Source organism: Equus asinus, chromosome 22 (assembly GCF_041296235.1).
Source record: "Equus asinus isolate D_3611 breed Donkey chromosome 22, EquAss-T2T_v2, whole genome shotgun sequence".
In the NCBI taxonomy this organism is placed as follows: Eukaryota; Metazoa; Chordata; class Mammalia; order Perissodactyla; family Equidae; genus Equus; species Equus asinus.
Genome location: NC_091811.1, coordinates 52,845,076 through 52,870,082, shown reverse-complemented (window position 1 = coordinate 52,870,082; position 25,007 = coordinate 52,845,076). Strand labels below are relative to the sequence as shown.

The 25,007-nt window shown below is 46.5% G+C and overlaps 2 protein-coding genes across 3 annotated transcripts; one reads left to right on the top strand and one right to left on the bottom strand.

The window, feature by feature from the left end:
* Positions 1 to 1,666: 1,666 nt before the first annotated feature.
* Positions 1,667 to 17,640, top strand: SMAGP (small cell adhesion glycoprotein). The gene is made up of 4 exons (XM_044756426.2): positions 1,667 to 1,810; positions 2,527 to 2,598; positions 16,070 to 16,150; positions 16,881 to 17,640. The coding sequence occupies exons 2-4, from the start codon at positions 2,565 to 2,567 to the stop codon at positions 17,057 to 17,059; spliced, it is 294 nt and encodes a 97-aa protein (XP_044612361.2). The 5' UTR covers positions 1,667 to 1,810; positions 2,527 to 2,564; the 3' UTR covers positions 17,060 to 17,640.
* A 1,092-nt stretch (positions 17,641 to 18,732) lies between these two features.
* Positions 18,733 to 23,008, bottom strand: DAZAP2 (DAZ associated protein 2). Of its 2 annotated transcripts, none has more exons than XM_014847421.3 (4): positions 22,847 to 23,008; positions 21,777 to 21,895; positions 21,112 to 21,357; positions 18,733 to 20,174 (listed from the first exon to the last, which is right to left on the bottom strand). In XM_014847421.3, the coding sequence occupies exons 1-4, from the start codon at positions 22,857 to 22,859 to the stop codon at positions 20,046 to 20,048; spliced, it is 507 nt and encodes a 168-aa protein (XP_014702907.1). In that variant the 5' UTR covers positions 22,860 to 23,008; the 3' UTR covers positions 18,733 to 20,045. The 2 variants fall into 2 exon arrangements, with proteins under 2 accessions (XP_014702907.1, XP_070351287.1); XM_070495186.1 differs by having other exon boundaries at positions 21,189 to 21,357; positions 22,847 to 23,000.
* Positions 23,009 to 25,007: the final 1,999 nt, after the last annotated feature.

Here is a 25,007-nt window from a genome sequence, read left to right as displayed (position 1 = left end):
CACCCCTTCCCAGAAAATTGGGCATGAAAATCTGTGAAAAGCAGCAGAGCATTGTCTGAAGTGCTGGAAGGTGAGAGGATGTCGCAAAAAGAGCAGGCAGAGTTCAGCTCTGATGTACAGAGGGGCAGTAGGAGTCAACTGTCGGCACTAACAACCGATACGTCTTGGCTACATGTCCTTTCCTTTGCCTTTCTTGGTTGGATTCGCAGTTTCCAACACATGGGCTTTCTTTTTCCTTACTGATAACTGCTATGCCTTTAAAAATATATTTAAATAAAACGAATTTCATCAAATTCTTCTGTTTTTTTTTCCCTCTGTTTTTTACCAACCAAATAACATCTTTAGGAATGAAAGCCTTGCTTGTTTTGTCTTTTTTTCTCACACATGCCTCTATCCTCTGAGACTTTCTCTTTCATTCTTTGTTCCTCCCAAATGAACATGCATAAAACCTGTCCCTCTATCGATCTATATAAATATTGGTTCCCAAACTGAAAGAACTCCTCACAGGACTAAGAAGTAAGCCCAGAAGCCTGTACCACTGGGATGGGAGGCAGAATAACCACAAGAGTTCTAACCCTAAGAAGAATTGAAGATAAGGATAGGTAGCATTTATTTGCACTTACTGTGTGCCAGGTAAGGTTCTAATGCTTCAGATGTATTAACTCATTCCCACCCCCGCAGTAACTCTGACACAGGTGTTGCCCCAGAGGAATGAAACCAGTGATTTGTCCAAGGTCAACAGCAGAGCAATTCCAGAGCCCACGTTAAACTATTACATCTTTAGTCATTGAGTTCCTCATTAGTTTGGGAACATTTCCTGCCACCAAGAAGCAAGTCAAGAGGTGGCTATAGTATGGCATTGATTAATAGTTAAATTGAGGCATTCACCAAGTGCTAGAATCGTGGCTATGAAATGGCTGCGCAGGCATTGTTACTTTCAGTGCCCCATTCAGGGATGAGGGCAGAGACTTAGAGACGTTAAATATTTTGCCCAAAGTCACACATTTAACAAGCCGCGGAGGTGGGACTGTTTGACTCCAAAGTCCACGACGCCCTTAACCTCTGCTCCACACTGTCCCAGATGCATGTGGGTCAGGGAAGATCTGGGTGGGGAAACTCTCCCATCCCCACTTCCTCTCCCTGCCTCCCGGCCGGACAGTGCCCACAAAGTCAGCTTACGTCCCGAACTTCTGGACACAGACCTATTTACGTAAAAGAGAGGCAAACGCAAGGAAATGTAACTTCCCGCATTTGCTGAAAGTTCACAGAACGTCAGTCGCGGGGAGAGCGAACCGATCCCAGTCAGCCCCGGGTTCAGATCCCCTGCCCTGTGGAGCCTCGGGGCGAGGGAGGAAGCGGCTCCGGATGGAGAGTAGAGTGACAATCGCTGAAGGAAAGGCAGCTCTTCCTCCCGGGGGAGCAGAGGCGGCCCGGCGGCAGAGGGAACCTGCAGAGGGCGGTTTCTCTCCTCTTTTCCTGTCCCACCCAGTCGGCCGGCCCCCAACCCCCACGCCCGGCCGGCCTCTGCCAGCTGCGCTCGTCTCCGCGGCGTCCTGGGCTCGGCGTCCCTCCGAGGGTCCCCGCGAGGCGCCCCCGCGCCCGTCCCCGGCGAGCTCCGGAGCGGCGCCCACGTCCCCGCGGCCCGTCCGACTGGTAAGGTGAGCGCGCGGGGAGGGGACGCGCCGGGGGGCCGGGCCGCCCACGCTCCCCGCCGCCACCGCGGCCACCGCGGCCCCGCGGGAGCTGCGAGCCAGAGCGGCCGGAGCTGCCGTCGCGGCGCCGGGGGGCGCGGCGAGCCCTGCCCGTGCGGGTAACGCGGGGCCGGGGGCGGCTCCTCGGGGTGGGCGCCGGCGTCCGCGGAGCGTCCAGGGGCCCGGGGCGCGGCCTGGGCCCAGCGGGGTTCGGCCCTAGGGGCCGGCTTACGGGGTCCGGGCGACCGTGCGCGGCCGGCGCGGGGGACCACGAAGGGAGGTCCGCGGGGAGCGGGCCGAGCCGGGACCACGGGCTGTCGCCGGCGGGCCGGAAGGCGACAGACGACCCTCACCTCCAGGTCCCCGGCCTGGCGCCCACTCGCAGGCGCGTCCCAGCCCCCAGCCGCACCTGAGCCGGGGCGCGCGGCCCGCCGCCCGGGCCTCTCCTGACCCCTAGTGGAGGCTGCGTCCGGCCCCCGGCCGTGAAAGAGCTGGGTACCTGGGACCGCGTTTGCATACCTTTGCCTAACTTTGTCAGGGCTTGAGAAATCTCTTAGGTAAATGTGGTGGCCTGTGAAAGGATCTCGGGGTAGAACGTTCACAGGTAACGCACCCCAAATGCGGGAGGTCTCGGATCTGCTCGGGTGCCTGCAGCCTGAGGAGATGTGCAGGGACACCGATAGAGAAGAGTTTAGGACCCGCTCCAGGGAGAAGAGAGGAAATGGGAAGAGACTCAGGAAAACCTGGCACCAAAGGCTTTTCTGGGATTTCCAGAAGTCTCCAGCCCCAGGCAGGGGCCCACCCACCTCATTCCTCTTTGTCCCTCTTCCTACAGATCTGCTCCTCCCTCAAGGTGACCATCCACTGGCTGCAATGGCTAGCCTCCTGACCACGCCTTCTCCAGGAGGTAGGTGAAGGCCTTTCCTACCGGAGAAAGGTAGAAACTTGTTCAACATCCCCTACCTTCGGCCCAGATGGGAGACCCTCCCTCCTCTCTCCCTGCCTCACACCGGGAAAGGTGCTGGGAGGAAGCAGAAGGCGATAAGAGCGGACGCTTTAGTGCCATCTGAATCTAAGTCTCAGGGACCTGGGCCAGTTCCTGGCACTACCACTTAAAGCTTTATGACCTTGAATGACTTATCTACCTTCTAAGCTCCAGTTTCCTCATTTGCAAAGTGGGGGAAATAGTACCATCTTATGAGGTCGTTTGCGAGGATTAAGTGGGATAACCCACGTAAACACCTAGCACAGAGTCTCATATCTAGTAAGCACTCAGTAACATTGGTTATTATTATTGTGGGTGCTTGTTAGAAGCCCACCTTTTCCTGGAAAGGAATTCTGCCTGCTTTCTGATTCCACTCATCTGAGGACACACTCCAGCATCAAAAACCCGTGGTTCCCCAGAGCTGTGCTCAGGCAGGGATCTACCTCTCATCACATTGGGAATGGATTCCCACCTTTCATTTCATAAGCAAGCTGAGCAGGACAAACCATCAGGTCTTCATGGATTGTTGTCATTATGTGCTAGTTAGCGTAAGAGGAACAAAACCTTGGTTGGTGGATACACCTTTATTTTCATATACACACACATTTGTCATTAGCATAGACATTCTCTGTTTTACTGCTGTGGAAACAGGTGAGTCACAGCCCCAGGGGAAGTCTAAGACAGCATCCTCTGTGACTGGTGGTACATGCAGTTCGGACTGTTGTCTGCTGAGAGATAAGAAAAGGGAGAAATGGGTGGAAGTCTACATTGGTCAGGGAGGGCTTCATGAGTAGGGAAAGCCTGGAGCTCTTCCCCTTGAAGGATGGGTAAGGTTTGTACAGGCAAAGAGGGGTGCAGCGGGTATTCCAGATAAAGGGACACATGTGTGTGAAACTACAGAAACTGTGTGTCCCCTGGAAGGAGTCCTGGAGGAGAGAGCGGAGGACCTCAGGATAAACATGCGCATAGGGAAAAGAGGTGATGCTTGGGTACCTAGCTGAAGAATTAGGACTTGGGCAAAAGGGGAACTATTACATTCTTATTTTTGTCTTTTTGAATTTGTGGTAAGAGATACATAATATAAATGTTACCATTTTAACCATTTTTTGGTGTATGATTCAGTAGTATGAACATTCATATTGTGGGGCCGGCCCCATGGCCAAGTGGTTAAGTTTGCATGCTCCACTTTGGAGACCCAGGGTTTCACCGGTTCGGATCCTTGGCACAGACCTAGCGCCACTCGTCAGGCCATGCTGAGGCAGCGTCCCACATAGCAGAACCAGAAGGACCTACGACTAGAATATACAACTATGTACTGGGGGCCTTTGGGGAGAAGAAGAAGAAAAAAAGAAGACTGAAGACAGATGTTAGCTCAGGTGCCAATCTTAAAAAAAAAATTCACATTGTTGTGCAACCATCAGCTACCATCCATCTCCAGAATTTTTTCACCTTCCCAAACTGAAACTCTGTATCCTTAAACAATAGCTCCCGGTTCCCCTTCCTCCCAGTCCCTGGCCACCACCGTTATACTTTCTATCTGTATAAATTTGACTAGGGACCTCATAAAAGTGGAATCATACAATATTTGCCTGTTGTGTCTGGCTTATTTTACTTAGCATAACATCTCTGAGGTCTATCCATGTTGTACATGTGTCACAATTTCCTTTCTTTTTAAGGCTGAATAATATATATATCATTTTTAATATATTAATATATATAATTTTGTTTATCCATTCATCCATTGATAGATACTTGGGTTGCTTCCACCTTTTGGCTGTTGTGAATAATAGTGCTATGAGCATGGGTGTACAACTCTCACTTCGAGTTCCTTCTTTCAGTTCTTTGGCGTATATACCCAGAAGTGGAATTGCTGGATCATGTGGTAATTCTATGTTTAATTTTTTGAGCAGTTGCTGTACTGTTTTCCATAGCGGCTGTACCATTTTACATTCCCGCTAGCAATGCACAAGGTTCCAATTTCTCCACATCCTTGACAACACATGTTATTTTCTGTTTTTTGTTTTTTGGGGTTTTTTTTATAGCAGCCGTCCTAATGGGTGTGAAGTGGTATCTCATTGTGGTTTTGATTTACATTTCCCTAATGATTCGTGACGTTGAGTCTTTTCACGTGCTTATTGGCCATCTGTATATCTTCTTTGGAGAAATGTCTATTCAAGTCCTTGCCCATTTTTTAATTGGCTTCTTTTTATTGTTGTTGAATTGTATATTTATATTCTTGACACAATGACCTGTCATACAGTCTCCTACCCACTGGGTCCAAGCAAATGTAAATTCAGAAACAGGAAGGGAGAAACCACAGACAGTGTGAGGGCTTGTGTTTTGAAGGATGGGATCACTGAGGGTCTTGACCACCTCTTCCCCACCTCCCCACCTCTTCACATCCCTTTACCCCAGTCAATCTATAAAGAGCTCCTAAAGGAAACATCCTTTGGGAATGTAGAAGGCCAGGGCTCATGATGACCTGCCTGGCTCTTGGGCACTTTTGCCTCTGTAGGCCCCTTCCTCCATTAAAAAAGATACATATCAAAAATTATATTTTACAGCTACATTGATGTAAGGAAGAATATAATATTAATATAGTAAAATCATTGATAGTTATATTTATAATTAATGGTTGATATAACAATATTACAATTTCCTTGACCTAAATGTTCCATTTTTTCTTCCGATTTTTTTTTTTAAAGTTTGGCACCTGAGCAGACAACTGTTGCCAATCTTTTTTTTTCTTCTTCTTCCTCTGCCCGAAGCCCCCCAGTATATATATATATATATGTATATTCTAGCTGTAGGTCCTTCTAGTTGTGGCATGTGGGACACCACCTCAGCATGGCCTGATGAGCGGTGCCATGTCTGCGCCCAGGATCCGAACTGGTGAAACCCTGGGCCGCCGAAGCAGAGCCATGAACTTAACCACAGGCCCACGGGGCCAGCCCCTTCTTCTGATTTTAAAAGAAATTAAAATCATAACAATTAAAATCATTAAAAAACATTTCCTTGAGCCCCGAGAAGCAGTACTGTGGACCCCAGGCACCAGGCCTGCTGTGCCGAGTATATAAATCACCCTGCTGGAAGTAGGGTGGGGTGCACCCTAGCATTGTGGACTCCCCACCCCCCCGTGAAGCCAATCCCTTACCTTCTCATCACACTAGCTGCCCCCTAGGTTGTCCTCACTCTGTATTAGACGCTCAGCGTTTTTCGTCTTGCTTATTCCTCACCACAACCCTGTGAGCAGGTTTTATTCTCATTTTACAGAAGCAAAAACTGAAGTTCAGGGAAATTAAGAAATTTTCAGAGGTTCAGAAATTCTCCCAAGGTCAGGTGGCTAACAATGCAGAGGCAGGATTTTGTGCCAAGTCTGTTTTATTACAAAGCCTGTGTTCTTTCCACCATGGTATACTGCTCTCAGAGTCTCACTCCACTCTGCTGGCTGTGGCGCATGACAGAGAAGGAAGGACAAAGGGAGCAGAATTCCAGGGCGGGTTCCCATGGAAAGGAGAATTGGGGGAGCCGCCCTTTGTTGGGCAGGTCTAGAGCAAATAAGTAGGTTGGCAGACTCAGGTGGCAAAGGATCTGATGCCTCAGTGATAAGAGATTTAGTCCCAGAACAAGGGCCACAAAGAAACCAGCCAGTATCTGGGTTAACAAAGGAAAAGGGTAAGTGAGCAAAATAGATCTTGAAGTTCCTTTGCTGTTGGTCAGGATTTGGGTGGAGCCTCAGGTCTTGTGGTCCTCTGTCCCAGGCCTCCCACCTAAGAGAAAAACAGCGCTACAGTCTTTGTAAGCCTGAGAAGGGAAGGAAGAGGGTAATGTTGTTATTCCTTTGTTTGGACCAGGAGGCAGGAGAGAAATGGGGTAGGACTAGGAGATAATGGGGGGGGAGCTGTAAGCCATTTCCCCTGCTTTTATGCCAGGCTTCCTGAACTTAGTTTACTTAGTTGTTGTTTATTTTTTTCATTAAAAAGCTATTACACTACTCAGCCATAAAAAAGACAAAATCCCCATTTGCAACAACATGGATGGACCTTGAGGGTATTGTGTTAAGCAAAATAAGCCAGACAGAGAACGACAAATACTGCTTGATTTCTCTCATATGTGGAAGACAAACAAACACATGGACAAAGAGAACAGATTAGTGGTCACCAGAGGGGAAGAGGGTAGATGGGTGGGCAAAAGCAGTAGAGGGGCACATATTTATGGTGATGGATAAAAATTAGACTCTTGGTGGTGAGCACAATGCAGTCTATGCCAAAACTGATAAATAATAGTGTACACCTGAAATTACACCATGATATAAACCATTATGACCTCAATAAAATAATTGGGAAAAAAAAGAAGCTATTACATGCCCCTCAGGGAATAGCCTTCTAGACCTTTCCTACGTACATATAGGCACATATATATATATGTGTGTTTATAGTTTTATTTTAATTTACTTTTTTTTACAAACTTGTAATCATATTACACATGCTGCCCTAGCAATTTACTTTGTTCATCTAACCATATATCCTGTCCCAGTAATTGCAGATCCACCACATTGTTTTTAACAACTGTATAGTGTTTCCAGAATGAATGACCTGTAATTTTTTTAATCATTCCTCTGCCAACGGACATTCGGATATGTGTCACTCTTGCAACCAGTGCTACAGTGGGAACCCTTTCCATTCTGCTTGTAAAACTCAGAGAACCAAATCCAGTGGACGCACTTGGAGAGTTGGTGGTGTGTGGTGGAAAGAACCGTGGAATGGAGACACAGGATTTGAAACCATGGTCAGATAACTGCTGGGTGACCCTGGGCGGGTTGATGCTATCACTCTTAGGCTGTTTGGGGTATGTCCTTCCAGTGCCAGCTGCTTCTAGTGATCCCATTGTAAATCTTTTATATATGCTGCTGCTAAGCTGTGGCTTCCTCATTCTTCCCCCATTTTACTTTTGAGTGGTTAGCTTCCGGGACCTAAGGGCAAGGAATCTGTTAAATTCTCATCTTGTTGAATTTGGCCCATTTCTCCAGTCATTTGAAATCCCTGTGTTTATCAGCTTGCTGGTTGCTTCCCTAGCTTTGAGTCTTTCACAGATTTGTGGATCCTTCCCTGGGTCGGCAGGGCTCTGCATTTACTCAAAGGGCACCCAGCCCTTCCACAGTAAGCCTGTGTGGAAGGCACCAATGAGTGGAACTCAAAACAAAAGATCTTGCAAAGAATTTAGTATTCACAATATTGAAAAAAGAAACCAAAAAACCAGAGTCATTATCATAAGGGGAAAATTACCTTATTAGATTTTCTTTTACTTGTTTTATGATTTAATATTTTTATTTTAAATTACATAAAGCTCTTAGTTTGGTCCTGGCATGGTTTGACATAATAATATCAATTCAAAAACAGAAAAAGTCAAATCCCAGTGGAAGAACTGCTTAGACTGGCATTGCTCCATTCCTGGACAGTCAGTTACTACCCCAGTTGGTCCTGATAGCCAGGCTCTGTTACTCCACAAGGGTATCATAAGCAGTCTTTTCACATGTTCTGTGATGAGACGCTGTCTACTCATGCAGCACCTTCAACCCTCCTTCAGCCCTTCCCCGTCCTCACTGTCAATTGATGACCTTGCATTCTACTTCTTGAGCAAATTGAAGTTCTCAGAAGAGGAGTGCTAAAGGCCCCCACTCCCCCACTCACCTGCTCCCTCCTCTGTGCCCATGTGCACGTTCGTAATGGACCATCTCTGCTCTGTCTGAGCCAGCCCCTCTGTTTGTGCACTAGACCCCACCCCTTCAAGGACAAGGTTCCAGCCACTGTCTTCTGATGCATCATCAGTTGTTGCCTCTCTTCTGAGTCATTCCTATCTGTACATAAACATGCTGTCACTTCTTCCCTCCTAAAAACAAAGCAAAAATAAACAAACAAAACTGGAACTCCCTTCTCCCTCCAGATACAGCCCCACTTCTCTGTTCATCTTTACAGAAAAAAAGAGTTTATCTGTATTCTGCCTCCAGTTGCACTCCTTCCATTTTTTCCTGAACCCGCTGTAAACCAAGGGTTTATACTTAGCACTTCACCAAAGCTGCTCTTGTCAGAGTCGTTCAAGACTCTGCATGACAAGACTCAGTGGCCCTTGTACTTGATCTGTTTGACTGCTACTTCTCAGTCTCCTTTGCTGTTTCTTCCCTGGGCTCAGTCCTTGGTCCTTTTTATCTGGACTTACTCACTTGGTGATCTCACCCAGGCTCATCGTCTTAAATATGCTGACTTTTTAAATCTCCAGTCCAGACCTCTTCCCGGATTCCAGTCTTAACATCTGCACTTGGATATCTAATAAGGAGTCATATGCAAAATTGAGCTCTGGATCGTCCCTTCCAAATCTGTTCCTCCTGCAGGCTTCCCCCGCTCTGGTAACACCTTGCCTTCCCTCCCTCCAGTTACTCAGGCACTAACCCTTGGTGTCATCCTTGACTCCACCCCACATCCTATCAGTCTTAGCTTCAGAATACATCCAGAATCCCTCCACTTTCTCACTGGGCTGTTGCTAGACCCAGTCAATGCTTTCCTGCAAACTAGGAGAAGGCCCCCTCTTTGAGTGAACGTGACTGTGCCCTGGTGCCGAGCACAACCTGCTTCTCCACCTCCGCACCTTCCCGCAGCCTGTTGCCCACACTGCAGTCAAAAGGATCCTTTGAAGTCAATTTCTGTTTCAGTTACCTATTGCTACTTTTAGTGGCTTAAAAAGATAGCAATTGAGCCAGCCCTGATGGCCTGGTGGCTAAAGTTTGGCACGCTCCGCTTTGTTGGCCCAGGTTCTGTTCCCAGGCGTGCAACCACACCACTTGTCTGTCAATAGCCATGCTGTAGCAGCGGCTCACGCAGAAGAAATAGAAGGACATACAATTAGAATATACACCTATGTACTGGGGCTTTGGGGAGGAAACAGAAAGAGAGGAAGTTTGGCAACAGATGTTGGCTCAGGGTGAATCTCTCCCAGCAAGAAAAAAAATAGCAATTCATTGTTTCTTACAATTCTATGAGTTGCTGGGCACTCGTCTGCTGGCTTCACCTGGGCTCACTCATGCAGCTGCAGTCCGCGGGAAGGTCCCAGATGACCTCCCTCACACGTCTAGCAGTTGGGACTCACTGTCAGCTGAGCCTAGGGTGCCTCGGTTTTCCCCCATGTGGTCTCTCATCCTCCAGTAGACTAGATTGGGCTTCCTCACAACATGGTGGTCTTAGGGTTTCAGAAGTGCTGTCTTTGGAATTTCAGGCTCCACTCCAGACCTACAGAATCAGAATCTGCATTTTAACAGGGTCCCCAGGAGATTCTTTTGCACAGCAAAGTTTGAGAAGCACTGCTTTAAAATATAAATCCAATCATTCTCTGCTCAAAAACCTCTGAAAGGTTCCCCTCTCATTCACTGGAAAAGCCAAAGGCCCTCCATGGCCTACAACACCCATGTCACACAGCCCCCTTGACTTCATCTCATTCTGCTGTCTCCTTTGCTCCCTTCAAGTGACCTCCGTGCTGCGCCTTTAACCTGCCAACCGTGCGATGGCCCCAGGTGCTTTTCCTATTATGGATAGCCCTGGCTGGAACTCCCTGTTCCCTTGGCCTGGAATGTTCCTCTCCCAGGTCTCTGCTGGTCTGCCCTCCTCACCTTCCATAGGTCTTTCCTCAAGTCACCTCATCAGGGAGACTTTCCCTGACCACCCCAGCCACATCCTCTATGCCACATCCACAAGTCTCTATGCCCCTTCGCGCTTTTTTTCTACATAGGACTAATCAGCATCCAATATAGTATATCTTTTACTTATTTATCTTGTCTCTTGTCCGTCTTCCCCCTCTCAGAATGTAAACTGTATGGAGAAAGGGTTTTTTCTTTTAACTGTGGTAAAATTCTACAGAACATAAAATTTACAATTTTTAAGTATTTGGTTCTGTGGCATTAAGTACATTCACGTTGTTATGCAGCCGTCACCACCATCCGTCTCCAGAAATTTTTCATCACCCAAAACTGAAGCTCTATCTAAACAATAACTCCCCCCTCCCGTCCTCCCATCTCCTGATAACCACTATTCTGCTTTCTGCCTCTATGAATTTGACTATTCTAGGCACCTCATATAAGTGGAATCGTATGATGTTTGTCGTTTTGTGACTGGCTTATTTCGCTTAGCATAATGTCTTCCAAGTTCATCCATGCTGTAGCATGTGTCCAAATTTCCTTCCTTTTTTTTTAATTTTATTTTTTAATTTTTTTTTCTATTTTGTTTATTTTTTTTTAATTTTTATTTTTTTCGGATGAACATCATATTTCAAATTCTGGATACATTACATCATGTTCACCACCCGAACACTAATTATAGTGCATCCCCTCACATGTGACCCTAATCACCCCTTTTGCCCTCCCCCTCCCCCTTCCCCAATGGTAACCACCAGTCCAATCTCCAATGCTATGTTTTGTTTTTTTTTCTGCTGTTTTTATCTTCTACTTATGAGTGAGATCATATGGTATTTGACTTTCTCCCTCTGACTTATTTCACTCAGCATAATACTCTCAAGGTCCATCCATGTTGTCACAAATGGCCGGATTTCGTCATTTCTTATGGCTGAGTAGTAGTCCATCGTGTATAAATACATCTTCTTTATCCATTTGTCCCTTGATGGGCACCTAGGTTGCTTCCAAGTCTTGGCTATTGTATATAATGCCACAACGAATTTCCTTCCTTTTTAAGGCTGAATAATATTCCGTTGTATGTATATACCACATTTTGTTTATCCAATCATCTGTTCATGGACGCTTGAGTTGTTTCACTTTTTGGCTATTGTGAGTAATGCTGCCGTGAACATTGGTGTACGAATATCTTTTCAAGTTCCTGCTTGCATGTGGACATATACCCAGAAGTGGAATTGCTGGATTATATGATAATTCTCTTTAATTTTTTAAGGAACCGTGAGGGCATGGGCTTTTACCTGTTGTGGTCACTGCTCTATGCCCAGAGCCAAGGGCAGAGCCTGGCACGGAGTATACACGCAATAAATACTTGTTGGATTAACTTTTTAATTTCCCTGTCTGTGAATCTCAATCCAGGAAGGCTGTGTGGCTTGTCTGGCCCAGCTTGTTGGTAGTGGTCCTATACTAGCTCCTAATGCTTGCTGTTTCAAGATCAAGGCCCTTAAAGCAGGCCCTAGTAACTTGTTCTAGAATTTTGCTGGGAAACTACGTGAAGCTCACTAGTTGCTTACAGCATCTGCCTTCTTTCCATGGCCCCTGAGGCTCCTGGCCCCTCTCTCTCTTTCTCAGAAGCTCCTACATCACCAGTCGTGATCCCTTCACATGTTCTTTCAGCGCCCTTGCCTGTCATTTTTCTGGATCCCTTTTAGATTAGCCTGGCACTTTCTGGATTGCATCCCTTCCCTTGAGCTCACCAAGGCTCCTGCTGCTCCTTTAGTGCAAAAATCATTCTCTTTGATAGGAGACAGAGGCAAAAGGGCCCGGGGGGTTCTGCTTTCTGTTACCTCCAACCCGACGCCTTCAGACCCAAACAGCAAGCCTACTCCTTTCCCTGTTCTTGCTCCAAATATACTGCTTTTTAAATTGTCCTTCAAATTGTCTGCCAGCTCGAGCTATATAAAGCTTCCTGGCGCTGCTCTTCTAAGTCTCTGACAGCCTCTACTGTAAGCATTTCTGCCGTAAAACTTTATGTGCATTTGTTGAAAGACTCACATTCTGAAATCACGTTACTAAAAATGGGCTTACAGGAAAAACAGGATTGGGGCAGACCACTCAAAACTTAGGAAACTTTGTAAGGAGGATCCTAAGACTACAACAAGAATCTCAATAAAAATATTGGCAGTTGAATCTCTACCAGCATTTGAACCTTGAATCCATGTTGGTCCTTTGCCCCCTGAGCCCTGGAGAGTGTGGGATTCCTCCTCTTAGAAGTAGATTCCAGAGAGCCTGCACTTCCAGCAGAGACCATTGTCATCAAAAATAAAAATCTGATGTAGGATCTGCCTTCTTTATCCATTGTTTTCCTAGAGAAGTAAATTTCTGTGTACCTTCTTCATTTGTACTTATTGCTTCACCAGATGCCTTAATATAAATGGAAACCAAACAATAACTACATCTAAGGAAGGCACTTCTATTGAATTTTATGTTTCTTCAGGTCTTTCAATATTGCTGAAATGTTCTCTTTAGTCGTAGAAAGCTGGCCTCTGATCACATCAGACAGAAAGCTGGGGAAGTTGCGTATGAACCACCATGACTTCCGCATTACGCAGACCTCATTCCCTATTTACCAGTCGCCAATGAGCGAGTTCGTGTTGGAGTGCTCTGTGGCACCAGTCTGTAGTTGACTGTGGGCGTCTGCTTTTTCTTCTGCCTTTGTCCGTATCTTTTAACTTTCTGGAAAGCTTGTGCTGCCTCACAGTTATCTTTCACTACCTCTTCCTCTTTTTCCCTATTGGAAAAAAAGAAGAGGACGGTGGTAGGAAGGGTTAGTGTAAATACCTCGCTTGGGTTCTGGAGTGGGTGATCCTGGATTCGGATCTTGAATCCATCCACCGTCTCTTTAAGTGTAATACGAGGCATGTCACTTAACTCTCCCTGGGCCTCAGGGTCCACATTAGCAAATAAAAACACCTACTTTGAAGTTATTGGTATTGTGAAGATTAATAATTATGTATATAAAGCACCCAGCACAAAGCAGGGACTTACTAAGTGGCAGCTGTTAGAATTGGGATAATTTGCACAATTTCCCACCTGGGAATCATCTTCCCTCCCAGACTCCCTTTCCAGAGAGTCATATGGATCTGTTCTGCGAACCCTCACTACACTTCAGCTCCGTGGTGGGGTCCCTGGTTGACCTTAGCACTGCTGTTTTCCCAGCTTCTGTGACGGTGTCTCTGGCACATGGTAGGTGCAAAGTAAATTGTTGTTGATTGATTGAGCTGGCTCTTAGTCATCTTTACATTTAAACTTCTGTACATACATTATTCTTCTCAGTGCTCTATATCTCTTAAGTTCTCAAATGTTTAAAAAAGGCAGAGCTAAGAGCAGTTCTACAGAAGTCTAGATCAATGGTGGGAAGATGGAGTGCAGCCTTGGGAGATTTTGGGGAGGAAAGTGTGTGTGGTGAGGGGCAGTCTGAGGCAAGGATCAGGTGGATAAATTTCAGGGCTTCTGTTTGATGGACGTCACAGTATAATCTCAGAAGTGACGTCTCATCACTTTTGCTGTAATCTCTTTGTTAGGAGCAAGTCACAGTCCAGCCTCCACCGCGGGGAGGAGCTTACTCAAGAGTGTAAATACCAGGGGTGGGGATCCTTGTGAGCCAGCTTAGAAGCTGCCCGCCACACTCCCCTTTGACAAAGCAAGAAACTGAGGCTCAGAGAGGTTTAGTAACTTTCTCAAGGTTGCCTAGTCATATGCTGGGGCAGGGTTCAAACCCAGAGCACTTTCCCCTTTTAATCACTCAGCGTATAAACAAAGTCACAGTCACCTTTGTTACCTATAGTCCCCATCAGTAACAGAGTGAATAGATGACTGAATCAAGAGATGTTGGTGTCGGCCCCGTGGCCGAGTGGTTAAGTTTGCGTGCTCTGCTTCGGCGGCCCAGGGTTTTGCCGGTTCGGATCCTGGGCGCTGACACGGCACCATTCATCAGGCCACGTTGAGGTGGCATCCCACATAGCACAACTAGAAGGACCCACAACTAAGATATACAGCTATGTACTTGGGGGATTTGGAGAGAAAAAGCAGAAAGAAAAAAAAAGAAGATTGGCAACAGTTGTTAGCTCAGGTGCCAATCTTAAAAAAAAAAAAGAGAGGTAACCATTCACCCCAGGCCACAACGTAGCTGAGTGTATCACCATTCCTAAAGATACAGTGCGGAACGGTAGAGAAGGGTTTCACCTGGCCTTGGGACCGGGAGGCACTCCAGGCTGCCCACCTCTGCTTACTCTGTTGTAGGACCAGGAGGGTTCACCAGGCCTCCCCTTGGCTTGTGTGAAAAGACCCCTCAACACCATTGGTCCCTCTTAATACTGCTCCCAGGCTCACCAGACCACTGCTAGTGACTGAATTTCACTTGCCCTAGATGGAAACCTGAAGGCGTCAGGCCCTAGACAGGAACCATGCTCGTGCCCTGTGCTCCAGCCACACCGCCTTTGGAGTCCTCTTGTCTCAGAGCTTTGACCCAGGCTCTTCTCTGCCTAGAATGTGGGCCCCCACCACCACCCTTTCACCCCATAAACCTCTACCCCTGCTTCGGCTCCAAGCTCAAATCGTACTTCCTGGGGAGGTTGTTCCTGCTGTGAACTGGGGTGTGGTGGAGGGTGAGCTCTGTGAAGGCAGGCTGTGTCTGTTTTGCTCAGCGTTATGTCCCCAGCGTGTCCAGCACAGACCCCGGCAAAGAGTGCAGTTAACGAGTGCTGCTGTTGCTATTTACTGAGTGAATATTGAGCTGCCTCCTGTCGGTGATTCTAGGGCTGGCCAGCCTGTTTCCCCAGGATACCTCTGTCCTGCAGTAACTTTTGCTTGTTAGCTATTCAAACCGCTACACTAAAACGCTAACTAGGAGAGAACTGAAGCGCTTCCGACTTCCCACGTGAATACTTAGAAGAGGCTTGTGGAGACCACTCGTTTTGTAGTGTCCCGGCCCTGGGTAATGACTGTAGGGGTGGGACTGTCGGACTCAGGAGGACAGACAGACCAATAGCAGGAGGAAGTGTGGGATATATTTTAGTGCAGGAGAGGCCTTGCTTCAGAACTTTTCAAATTGCAGGGCCTACTCTAGAAGTGCAAAAAAAGGTGTTTTAATAAGAGAGGAGCATCATTTCATTATTTAAAAATAATGTTTACAAAGATTTTGTAAGAACATTGAAGAAATGCATGTGCCATATAGTATAAAGTAAATATACATGTATATACACTCATCATTTGATCTCATTTATGTAAAAATATGCATTCCTAATAATAGCTTAATACTTACTGAGTTTACTTACTACATGTCACAACAAACCTATGAAGTAAGTACTATTATTTCCATTTTGCAGGTGAGGAAGCTGATGCACAGAGGGCTTAGGTAATTTTCCAAAGGTCAACCAGCTAGGGAAGGACAGAGCTCAGGTCCGAACCTCATCGCTCAGGCTCTAGAGCCCATACTCTTAACCACTGCATTAGGCAGAGAGAAAATCCATGTTTGTTGGCTTTGGGTGGTGGTTTATTTTCTCTCGTATTCTTCAGGTTATTTATACAGATTTACCTTGGGAGTTGAATGATAAATTTTTGAATGGGGAAGAATGTGGGGAGGGTGAAATTTGAAGGACAAACATATATTTTAGAACAAAAGAATCCACCCTGTTTCCTTTTCCACTTTTCTAAATTTTCCAGAAGAACTGATAACCACCCCCATTCTGCAGGCCACTGAGGCCCGGTCCCCAGAAGCGGAAGCCAGCACAGCACTCATTGCAGGTAACAAAGGGTCTGAGCCAAATCCAAGGGACTTTCTGAGTTCAGGGGCTGGCTCTCTTACCCCAGAGACAGCCAGGAACCCACTGTGGTGAGCCAGGAGTTTCCCTATACAGAAAGCACCACAAATTAGAGACCAACTCCATTAACGGGCTCGTTTGGGCATGAAGGTTATCTTACACACACACATACACACACTCACACACGGCTATAAAAGACTCTTAGAGGCTTCGTGTCAGAGGCACTGCTAGTAAATGATAGGTTGGGAGGTGGCCACAAATAGATATAGGTGCATACAGGCACTACATTCAAGTATGGGGTAGGGATGAGGATGTGTGTGGTTTGTCAAGTGGGTGAGAAAGAGGATGGGAGGGATCAGAGAAACCCCCACAGGAGGCTATGTATTTAAAAAACCCTTCCTGTTGGGATAAGCTATTTCCTGTCTCCCTTCTTCCCGTTTCTATCGTAATCATCAGGAACTGGTTGAGGGGGCGTTCAGTTCTGTCAGAAATCAAAAGCCTTGTGTGCTTGGCCTAAGCACCGAGAGACTCCAGATATCACGTCCCACAGAACTTGGGCGGGGTGGGGGAATGTGGATCTGGAAATGGACGCTAGTTAACTAGAACAGGAGATCCTTATGAAAATTGAGGGAACCATCTAATTTGGGGACCCGTGAGTTCCAGAGACATCCTCAATGCTGAAACATCTCTGCATTTTCCCTCTCCTTCCCAAGTTGTTATCACCGTGGTCTTCCTCACCCTGCTCTCGGTCGTGATCTTGATCTTCTTTTACCTGTACAAGAACAAAGGCAGCTACGTCACCTACGAACCCGCAGAAGGCGAGCCCAGCGCCATCCTCCAGATGGAGAGTGACTCAGCCAAGGGCAGGGAGAAGGAGGAATATTTCATCTGAGTCTTGGCCCCAAGGAGCTAATCCAGGCTCCAGTGCTAACACACTAGTTAATTTATTAGGTGAAAGTTTTATCTGAAATGTGTAAGCAGCATTGATTGACATGGGCAAACCTGAGCTCTTTCAAGGACATAGGCCCAAATGCCAACATCACTGGCGCCAAGGACCAGGGACACAGAGAAAGCTGCTAATGATGTCTCTAGCCAGGCCTTTGTAATACAGCCCGTGTTTGTGACTGACCGGCAAGGTGGAGCTGTACCAGGCAGCGTTTGAGTATGTGCCCCGTCATCTTCACTTTTTTCACAGGTCAAAGGGAAGAAGAGAGTTAGGGTCACTGGCTGCTCCTCTGTTCCCTGCCTGGCCACCTAGTGACAGCCTGAGCGGACATATTGTCCATAGAAGTTCTTCCCAGAGACTGGATACCACAGTCCAGGCCAGGCCAGGAGGAGCAGGAGACCATGGAGACCGCACCTCCTAACGAATGTGCTACATTCCTTAATCTGAGCCCTTCCTTTCCATATTCCCCAACCACCTCCTACTTATGCTATTTTTATCAGAATTAAAAATTTTCATTGATACAGAAATTGGTGCAAGTAACAACTATCTTTTTGACTTATCCCTACTTAAACTTCAATGATATTTTCTTTTGCTTAAGTCCTTTGCCTGTGTTCTCTCCCAAGCAAAAAGAACCCTAGGGAAGTTTCTGGAACAGTCTCAGGGGTTTGAAACAAAAATGGTCCTGGGAGATGAATTGGTTTAGCCTCCATCCTGGCAAGGACCAGAATTTCCCAGACTCCATTCTGTGTAAACACAGAGGGAACAAGGAACAATCTACCTCCCACTTTTCTCATCAGTGTCCTTTAAATCAAGCTCAGAGAAGCTTCTTGGATCTATCTTCATCTCAAAATGAGGTACGTTTAAAAGGCACAATGTTTTGGTAAAAATCGTGAGCTCCCCAGATGTTAACTTTGGAATTAAGTTAAATCTCCTTTGAGGTCTTAAATGTATTGCCTCCATTGTCCAAGCTCAATTCCACCCAAAGTAAGACCCAAGAGTTGAGGAATCAATCTTGGCAACCTCGATTCCAGTTTTCAGTATTTCTCCAAACGGAACTTTGCAGAAACTGAAGGTCACCCTGAACTTACACTAAAACACCTTCCTCAAGTCAAACTTTAGGGCAAGTTAGGAGAATGAGTCATTCCCTTATTCCTAAGTTTATGTTCTCAACTCCTGTGGCATGATAGGCTTTTAAGAATCTGGGGGCAGGTCTGGTGGCGTAGTGGTTAAGTTTGCACACTCCACTTCTGCAGCCCAGGGTTCGCGGGTTCAGATCCTGGGTGTGGACCTAGACACCGCTCATCAAGACACGCTGTGGCGGCATCCCATATACAAAATAGAAGACGACTGGCACAGATGTTAACTCAGGGCCAATACTTCAAATAATTTTTTTAAAAAAAGATCTGAAAGACTTTAGGAAATAAAATGAAGAAAAGTTAAACAGCTAGAATGGAACTCATGAAAATGGTCAAATTTTAGCCTTGTACTCCTGCATTTATTTCAAAGCCTTCATTAAAAAAACAGAACGACAGCAGTACCTATCTGAATTCCAGATGGGATATAAAAGAAGATATATACGAAAGAAATCTAAAACCGAGCTGAGTAAAGAATCCTTGAAGTGAGGTGTAATGCAACTTCATCACTTTATTCAAATCTTCAAAATAGTCTTTATTCTACATTTTTAGTATAAAAAATCCACAAGTTAAGTGCACCACAGTGTAGAGAGAGACATACAACGCTGAACTTCCATAACAGTCAATGGTACAGTCAAACATCACATGTACAGAACACAAAATTTAGATGAACTGAAATTATAAGATAAAATAAAATCCAATTGCAGAAAACAAAAATCAAAATAAGGATCCCTGAAATAGTCTTAACCCTAATGAGATTTCACTGGACTCAAGTCATCTTGTAGTGAGGCGTTCACAATACGACCCCATTAACCCACCTTAGGAATTCTTGGGAGCCACGAGAGGCTGCACCAGACGCTGACAATATATGGTAACCAATTTTTGATCTGAAAACTCCCCTAAATTTGGCTCTGAAGTCATCAGGCTTTCGAAATGCATCCTCCTCCTTTGCCCCTCAAATTATAAACAAACTGTGTTTACAGTACAGTTTGTGTTGATATCCTTTGTTCAAACAAAGCTCAGTGTTTCTGGCACCAAAGCAAACTTGGGTTTGGTTCATGTATGAAGAGACAACCTATGAGGAGAGTCCAAAAGACATCCTCCACTTCTGCCTGAGGAGATGCAAAAGCAGAAGTTATAGGGTCTGTGCTTGGGGCACAGAGGGGGTTTCAGAGGATCCTTGTGAAAGACTAGTTAAAAGATGACAAGTGAGGAGAAGTGCAAGGAGAGAAGGAAATTAGTCTGACTGGCTTTCTGTCCTGCACCATTGATTCAATGGAGATTGGCGGAAAGGGATGGAAGACTAGGGCTGAGGGTGGGATGTGGGGCAAAGGATGGAAAGGAAAAGGCAGACAACTAATGCATTTCATTTATAACAAGTAATATAAATCAAAGACTGAAAGGAGATTAAAGACCAATCAGGGTAATTTGGCAACTTTAATTCTTAGGAAGATCAAAGTTCCCTCCAAACCTAATTTGATGTTTTATTACTAAAAGCAAAGACCAGTATGGTGCAGTAGTACTCCAGAGGAATTAAAGGAAGATCCTTAGGGCTGCTTGGCCCACATTCATTTTATGAATGGATGCCTCCCTACCTCAAATGCTTTCGGGAGGCACTGCTACCATTACATGGTTCCTTATTAAGTTTGAAAAGTGCCTGAAAGTTTGGGCACCAGAAAGACACCCCAACAACATGTGTCTAAACTGCAACTTCAGGTTAATATGACTAAAGCAGTTACATTGTGAGAAGTGCTGAAGGTATGTGATGTCTTTCCCGGCACAGAGGTGGCCTTGGTTCTTCACCAGATGGTGTAGCCACCATCTGAGCCACCCATGAAGAAGTTTCCCTTCCGCTGAGTTACAAGGACATTGGCTCCCTGCATGACTGCAAGCTGAGCAGCATTGGGAGGGCATCCAGGGGGTGGAGGCTGAAAGGAAAAGACAAGGTTGACTGGGCACAAGGCAGTTGAGACAAGGCAAGTGGACACACGTGAAACAGAGGACCTGTAGGGAAACTGGCAATGTGCTTACCACTAGCATCTTAAAGAGCTAGTTCTGCCACCAATCTGCATTCTAAAGCAGGTCTATATACTCTGTGAACCCAAAGATACAAACAGGAAAGAGACCCTACAACTTATTCAAAGGGTTCCAGCTCCAAGATAAAGCCTATGGATACCTTCTGAATATGGAGAGTCCAGACCCATCGGCATTTTCAGGATAGGAAATCATTCCTATCCACATGCCGAAAACAGGGAACGGGTGCCAAGTCCATGGCCCTAGACCACAGGGTCCCTCAATAGTTTTCAAACGACCATTGGATAACCTAAAGGCTCCATCTAATGACACCGTTCTCACCCCATCTCTAGCATATGGCTAGAGTAGATGGCCCTGGCAAGGACCACTTAGGCTCTAATTCCCATGCATAGGGGAACTAAGCAGGAGACATAACTAAAATCCCTAGTATCTTTCTAAAAGCTACTTAATAGAGATCATGCATTCTACTTTTTTAATCATCATGGTTCCTGATACAATGTCATGCTGATGGCAAATATTAAGTAAATGCTTATGGAATGAATGTTACTAAACCAGTTCACTGTACCAAAGTGAACTGAAAAAGTAGCAGGCAGGACTCCTAAAACAGGAAAATAAAGGAATCTGGTTAATTCAGACTCCAGTCAATGTGCTAGATGCTACTGACCTGCCACAGTTCTGCCCTCTCAACCGCTTTCTGCCTGGCTAGTGGATGTCATGGTTGCACCAATACTAGCAACTATTATCCAGGGATGGTGAAAGGATGAATATGTAGTCATTTCAGAAAATTAAAATACACATGGGCTGAATTTTTTTTGAGAAGTGCATACTCACAGGAATGTTGCCAGCAGCAGCCCCAGCTCCAAATCTGGCACCTGCATCATACCCTCCATCCACCAGCACTGTTGAACCAGGTGGATAGATGGGACCAACTGGATAATAAGCCATGGGGATTGTGGAACCTAAAGGTCCAACAGCCACAGACTGGGCCATGGGAAGATACAGTGAGGCGCCAGGAAATGCAGCTGACATGGTGGGGACTGTGGCAGCCCCTGGGTGCACAAAGCTCGGACGATAGAGCTAGAAGAGGCAGAAGAGAAGGCAAAATGTTACTTTATGACATTCCTATTTCAGATTTCATTCCTATTTCCTCTTTAATGAGTCAATTCGTACTTCTCCTTGTGCAGATTACACTCTGTGAGTTATAAAGTTGCCTTTCCACCACCACCACTCCATATTCTCCTGGATCACTTCCTGCCAAAGCTAATGTGAGGCTCAAGGAATGCAAACTCATCTTCTTAACCTCAGCCCGTGCCAAATAACATGAAATAATCATATAATGCATTCTCAACTCCAAAAGAAACTGCTGAACTCTACAGTGTTTTAGATTATTCTGTTGGTGAAGACTAAATAAATATGTGGACTCAGACTTAGCTAAGGACTGAAAATGCGACCCAAGAGTATTCTCAACCAGTTCAAGTTTAGTAAACCAGAAGCACCTCTGAGTAGGCAGGTGGAGCATCAGTATATGGTGGAGCCTGAGGAAGATGCAAGGTCTGAGGATACACTGGATTCCCCGGAGGCTGCACAGGGTAGGTTGGCTGCGTTGGATATTGACCTGAAAGACAAGAAAAACTGCATGTTGCCTACCATACAGAGCCACCAAAATGGGGCAGGGCATATTGGGGAGCTAACCTCGTAGGGCAAGCAGAAGAGGATGTGCAGACAGACTGCCCTGGAGGGCCTGATTCCTGGAGCCAAAATAATAAGCACTCTCTTTGCATCCTTATAACCGAAGATGCTGGATTCTAACTGGAAAGGAAAAGCGCTGTTCCCACTAGCCTACTGGTGTAAGAGGAAAATCTAGCTGAGCCCACGTTCCTTCCTGAATGCGGAACAGGTCGGGGCATCCGTTCTTGCCCATGTTTCAAGGGTGCAGCCTGCCGCTGCTCTCGGTAGTCTCAAGGTCGACTTCCAAATCACAAGAAAGAGTGAATGCTGGAAGTGAACCTTGAGACGGAGAGAGAGTGAAGGGGAATGTTTTGACTGCAGAGGATGAGGATCATGCGCCCCCCTCCCAGGCACCTTGGTACGACCAGTGAAACCAGAAGTTCTGGCCGCTAGTGAAGTGAAGGGGAAAGAGACCCTTCAGGCCCGGGCCCGCCCACCAGCGCCGGCACCTCACCAGTTAAGCCCGGGGGCCTGCCTGTGGTTCCGGAGCGCGGTGCCCCGCCTCCGCCGGCTCTCCATTGGCCTACCCAAAACCCTGCTCTAGCTCCCCATTTGCTCCTGCAGATGCCTATCGTGACAAGCCTTTCCCCCCCCACCCCACCCGAGCCCGCAGCTCCAAACTGCGCCACAGAGTTTAAGGGGAAAAGGGCCGGGAGGGGGCGAGCAGCCGTAGTTCGGGGATGACGAAGGCGTCTGGCTCAGTCCCCTGGACCGCAGCCGGCCGAGAAGCGCGGCGCAGCTGGCCCCAAGTTTGGCGTTTGGTGACCCTGGGCTCCAGGCCCGATCGCTCGGGCCAGCACTACTCCCCCCGACGGCCTCAGCCGCCCCCTGTCCTTGCCTTTGCTGTTCATCGTGGCTGCGGGTCCGGTTCGGCTCAGCGTCGCGGACGGTTATTTTTTTCGTCCTCTTCCTGTTCGTAGTCACTTCCGTGTCACGTGACGACTCGTCCGCCTGGCGTCACCCGACGCCCGATCGCCGCTGCCGCCGGAAACCCCGCCCCCTTGCCTGGCCTCCAGTAGCTGAAGGGAGGGCCCGCGTGGTCCCGCCCACTCGCGTTGGCCCCGCCCAGTCGGCCTTGTCCTCCAACCCGCACCCCTCCCTGTGCCTCCACCGGAGGAAAACCAAGTACGTGCAGGTATTGTCTCAAAACAGGATCTTTTCTCTGTGTCGGGCGCGCGGAGGCAGAACCGTTAAACTACGCCCCTGAACCTTTTTCCACCTTCGCGCATCAATTCAAGGTCACCTCACGTTGACAGCCTTTCCACGAGGGGCGTAATTTCTACAAATTTCTCTAACTGGCTGAGATATGTCCCCCCAAATCTTGGTCTGTCATCCGTTCCCCTCCTACCAAGCCCAGTTTAAGCCTCAGCTCCGTAAAGATTTATTTTGCCAGTCCAGTTCGCGTCTATCCTTTTCTGAATTAGTCCATCACTCGAATCTTCGCTGGCTGTCCCGTTCCACCGACAGGCTGTCGGTATTTATACTTCTGTGTCGCTGTCTTTCTCACCAAAAGGAAGGGCCTGCCGGGCTGTGCCCTCCGCGACAGCTGGCACTAAAACTGGCAGACTCGTGGTACCCAAGGAGAGCTTGCGGCCCTACCCTTCCCCTGGCACCTGTTACAGGTGACCTGTATAGTGCCTTCTGTATATTTTCTGTGTATCGCTTTGCCTCTAACTTAATTGTCCTTAGGACAAAGATGCCAACCTTTAGGGCAGCAATTAAGTTTTCCCTTCCATCCGTCATTTAAAAATATCTGCTGAGCCCTTACTATGTACGGGTACAGCGATGGAGCTGAACAAGACAGCCCAACACTATTTTCTCATGGGATTTACATCCTATATTGTAGTAATAATTAGAAAAGCATCTGAAAAGGGAAAGTTTTGGAGAGAAAAGCCTTCAGTAAACATTAGAAGCCTGATAAATATTTGCTGATTAATTTCGTTAAACCATTAAAAAGACCCTTGCTCACTTCAACTGAGTGACCCCTTGCTTTTGTGTCCAGTATTGTAACAGTTTACAGAGCACCTTTAAAATGCACGATTTTATGGGGTCTTCACAGGTCTTCACAACAGCCCTGTGTGGCAGGCAGGGCTTGTTTGAGCCTTCCTGTTTTTTCAAATGAGAGAACTGATTAAAGACACTTGCGCTAAATCACACAGTGAACAGGTTACAGAATTTGGTCTTGTGTCCTGGCTCCCAGGTTTCCAAGTTGGTGGTTTTGTTTTGTTTTGTTTTGTTTCTTATCAGTTCACACTGCCTATCATGATTAAAATACTCTAAAAGTCCGAGTTCCAAGACTATTTGCTTTTGGAGTTTTTTTAGGTTCTTTTCCCTTTCATTATATTCACATTATTAATTTGGTTCAGACTCATATTAGTATTATAAAGCCTGTATCTTTACCTTTTCCTGTATTTCTGACTCTCTTCTTGAAGGCAGGCATAGTGTTAGGCATTCACTCATTGAACACATTTGTAGAACACTTACAAATGCCAGGCACTGTTCTGAAAAAAGACAAAGTCCTTGCTCTCTCTCTCTCTTTTTTTTTCCCCTGAAGATCTAATTGGCTTTATTGAACAATTCGTGAATCTGGCAGCATCCTATCTAGTGAATAGAAAGACACTCCCAGCCCTTGCTCTCTTGAAACTCACCTTCTAGTGCAGGGGCTTGCAAACTTTTTTGACCAATATCCACAGTGATACACTTTAAATCATGACCCAGCATACACACATTTATAAACATATATACTGAAATAAAATTTTGTGACCTAGCACTTATCCCTTTAGGTGCAATGTACAGTGGTATTTTCTATTCTCTTGATTCTTTTTTTCAATTCTGGTTATGATTTCACATCCCACTAACAAGTCAGGACCCACAGTTTGAAAAACAACTTTTTTTTTTTTTAAAAGATTTTATTTTTTTCCTTTTTCTCCCCAAAGCCCCTCGGTACATAGTTGTATATTCTTCGTCGTGGGTCCTTCTAGTTGGGGCATGTGGGACGC

Bases quoted from the DNA above. Each gene is read 5' to 3' on its own strand.
- SMAGP (XM_044756426.2), top strand. From the start codon at position 2,565: ATGGCTAGCCTCCTGACCACGCCTTCTCCAGGAG. The intron at 2,599-16,069 runs GTAGGTGAAGGC...TAAATTTTCCAG, and splicing joins GACCACGCCTTCTCCAGGAG to AAGAACTGATAACCACCCCC. The intron at 16,151-16,880 runs GTAACAAAGGGT...CTCCTTCCCAAG, and splicing joins CAGCACAGCACTCATTGCAG to TTGTTATCACCGTGGTCTTC.
- DAZAP2 (XM_070495186.1), bottom strand. The intron at 21,358-21,776 runs GTGCTTCTGGTT...TGCCTCTTCTAG, and splicing joins CTCCACCTGCCTACTCAGAG to CTCTATCGTCCGAGCTTTGT. The intron at 20,175-21,188 runs GTTCAACAGTGC...TTTTCCTTTCAG, and splicing joins TGGTCCCATCTATCCACCTG to CCTCCACCCCCTGGATGCCC.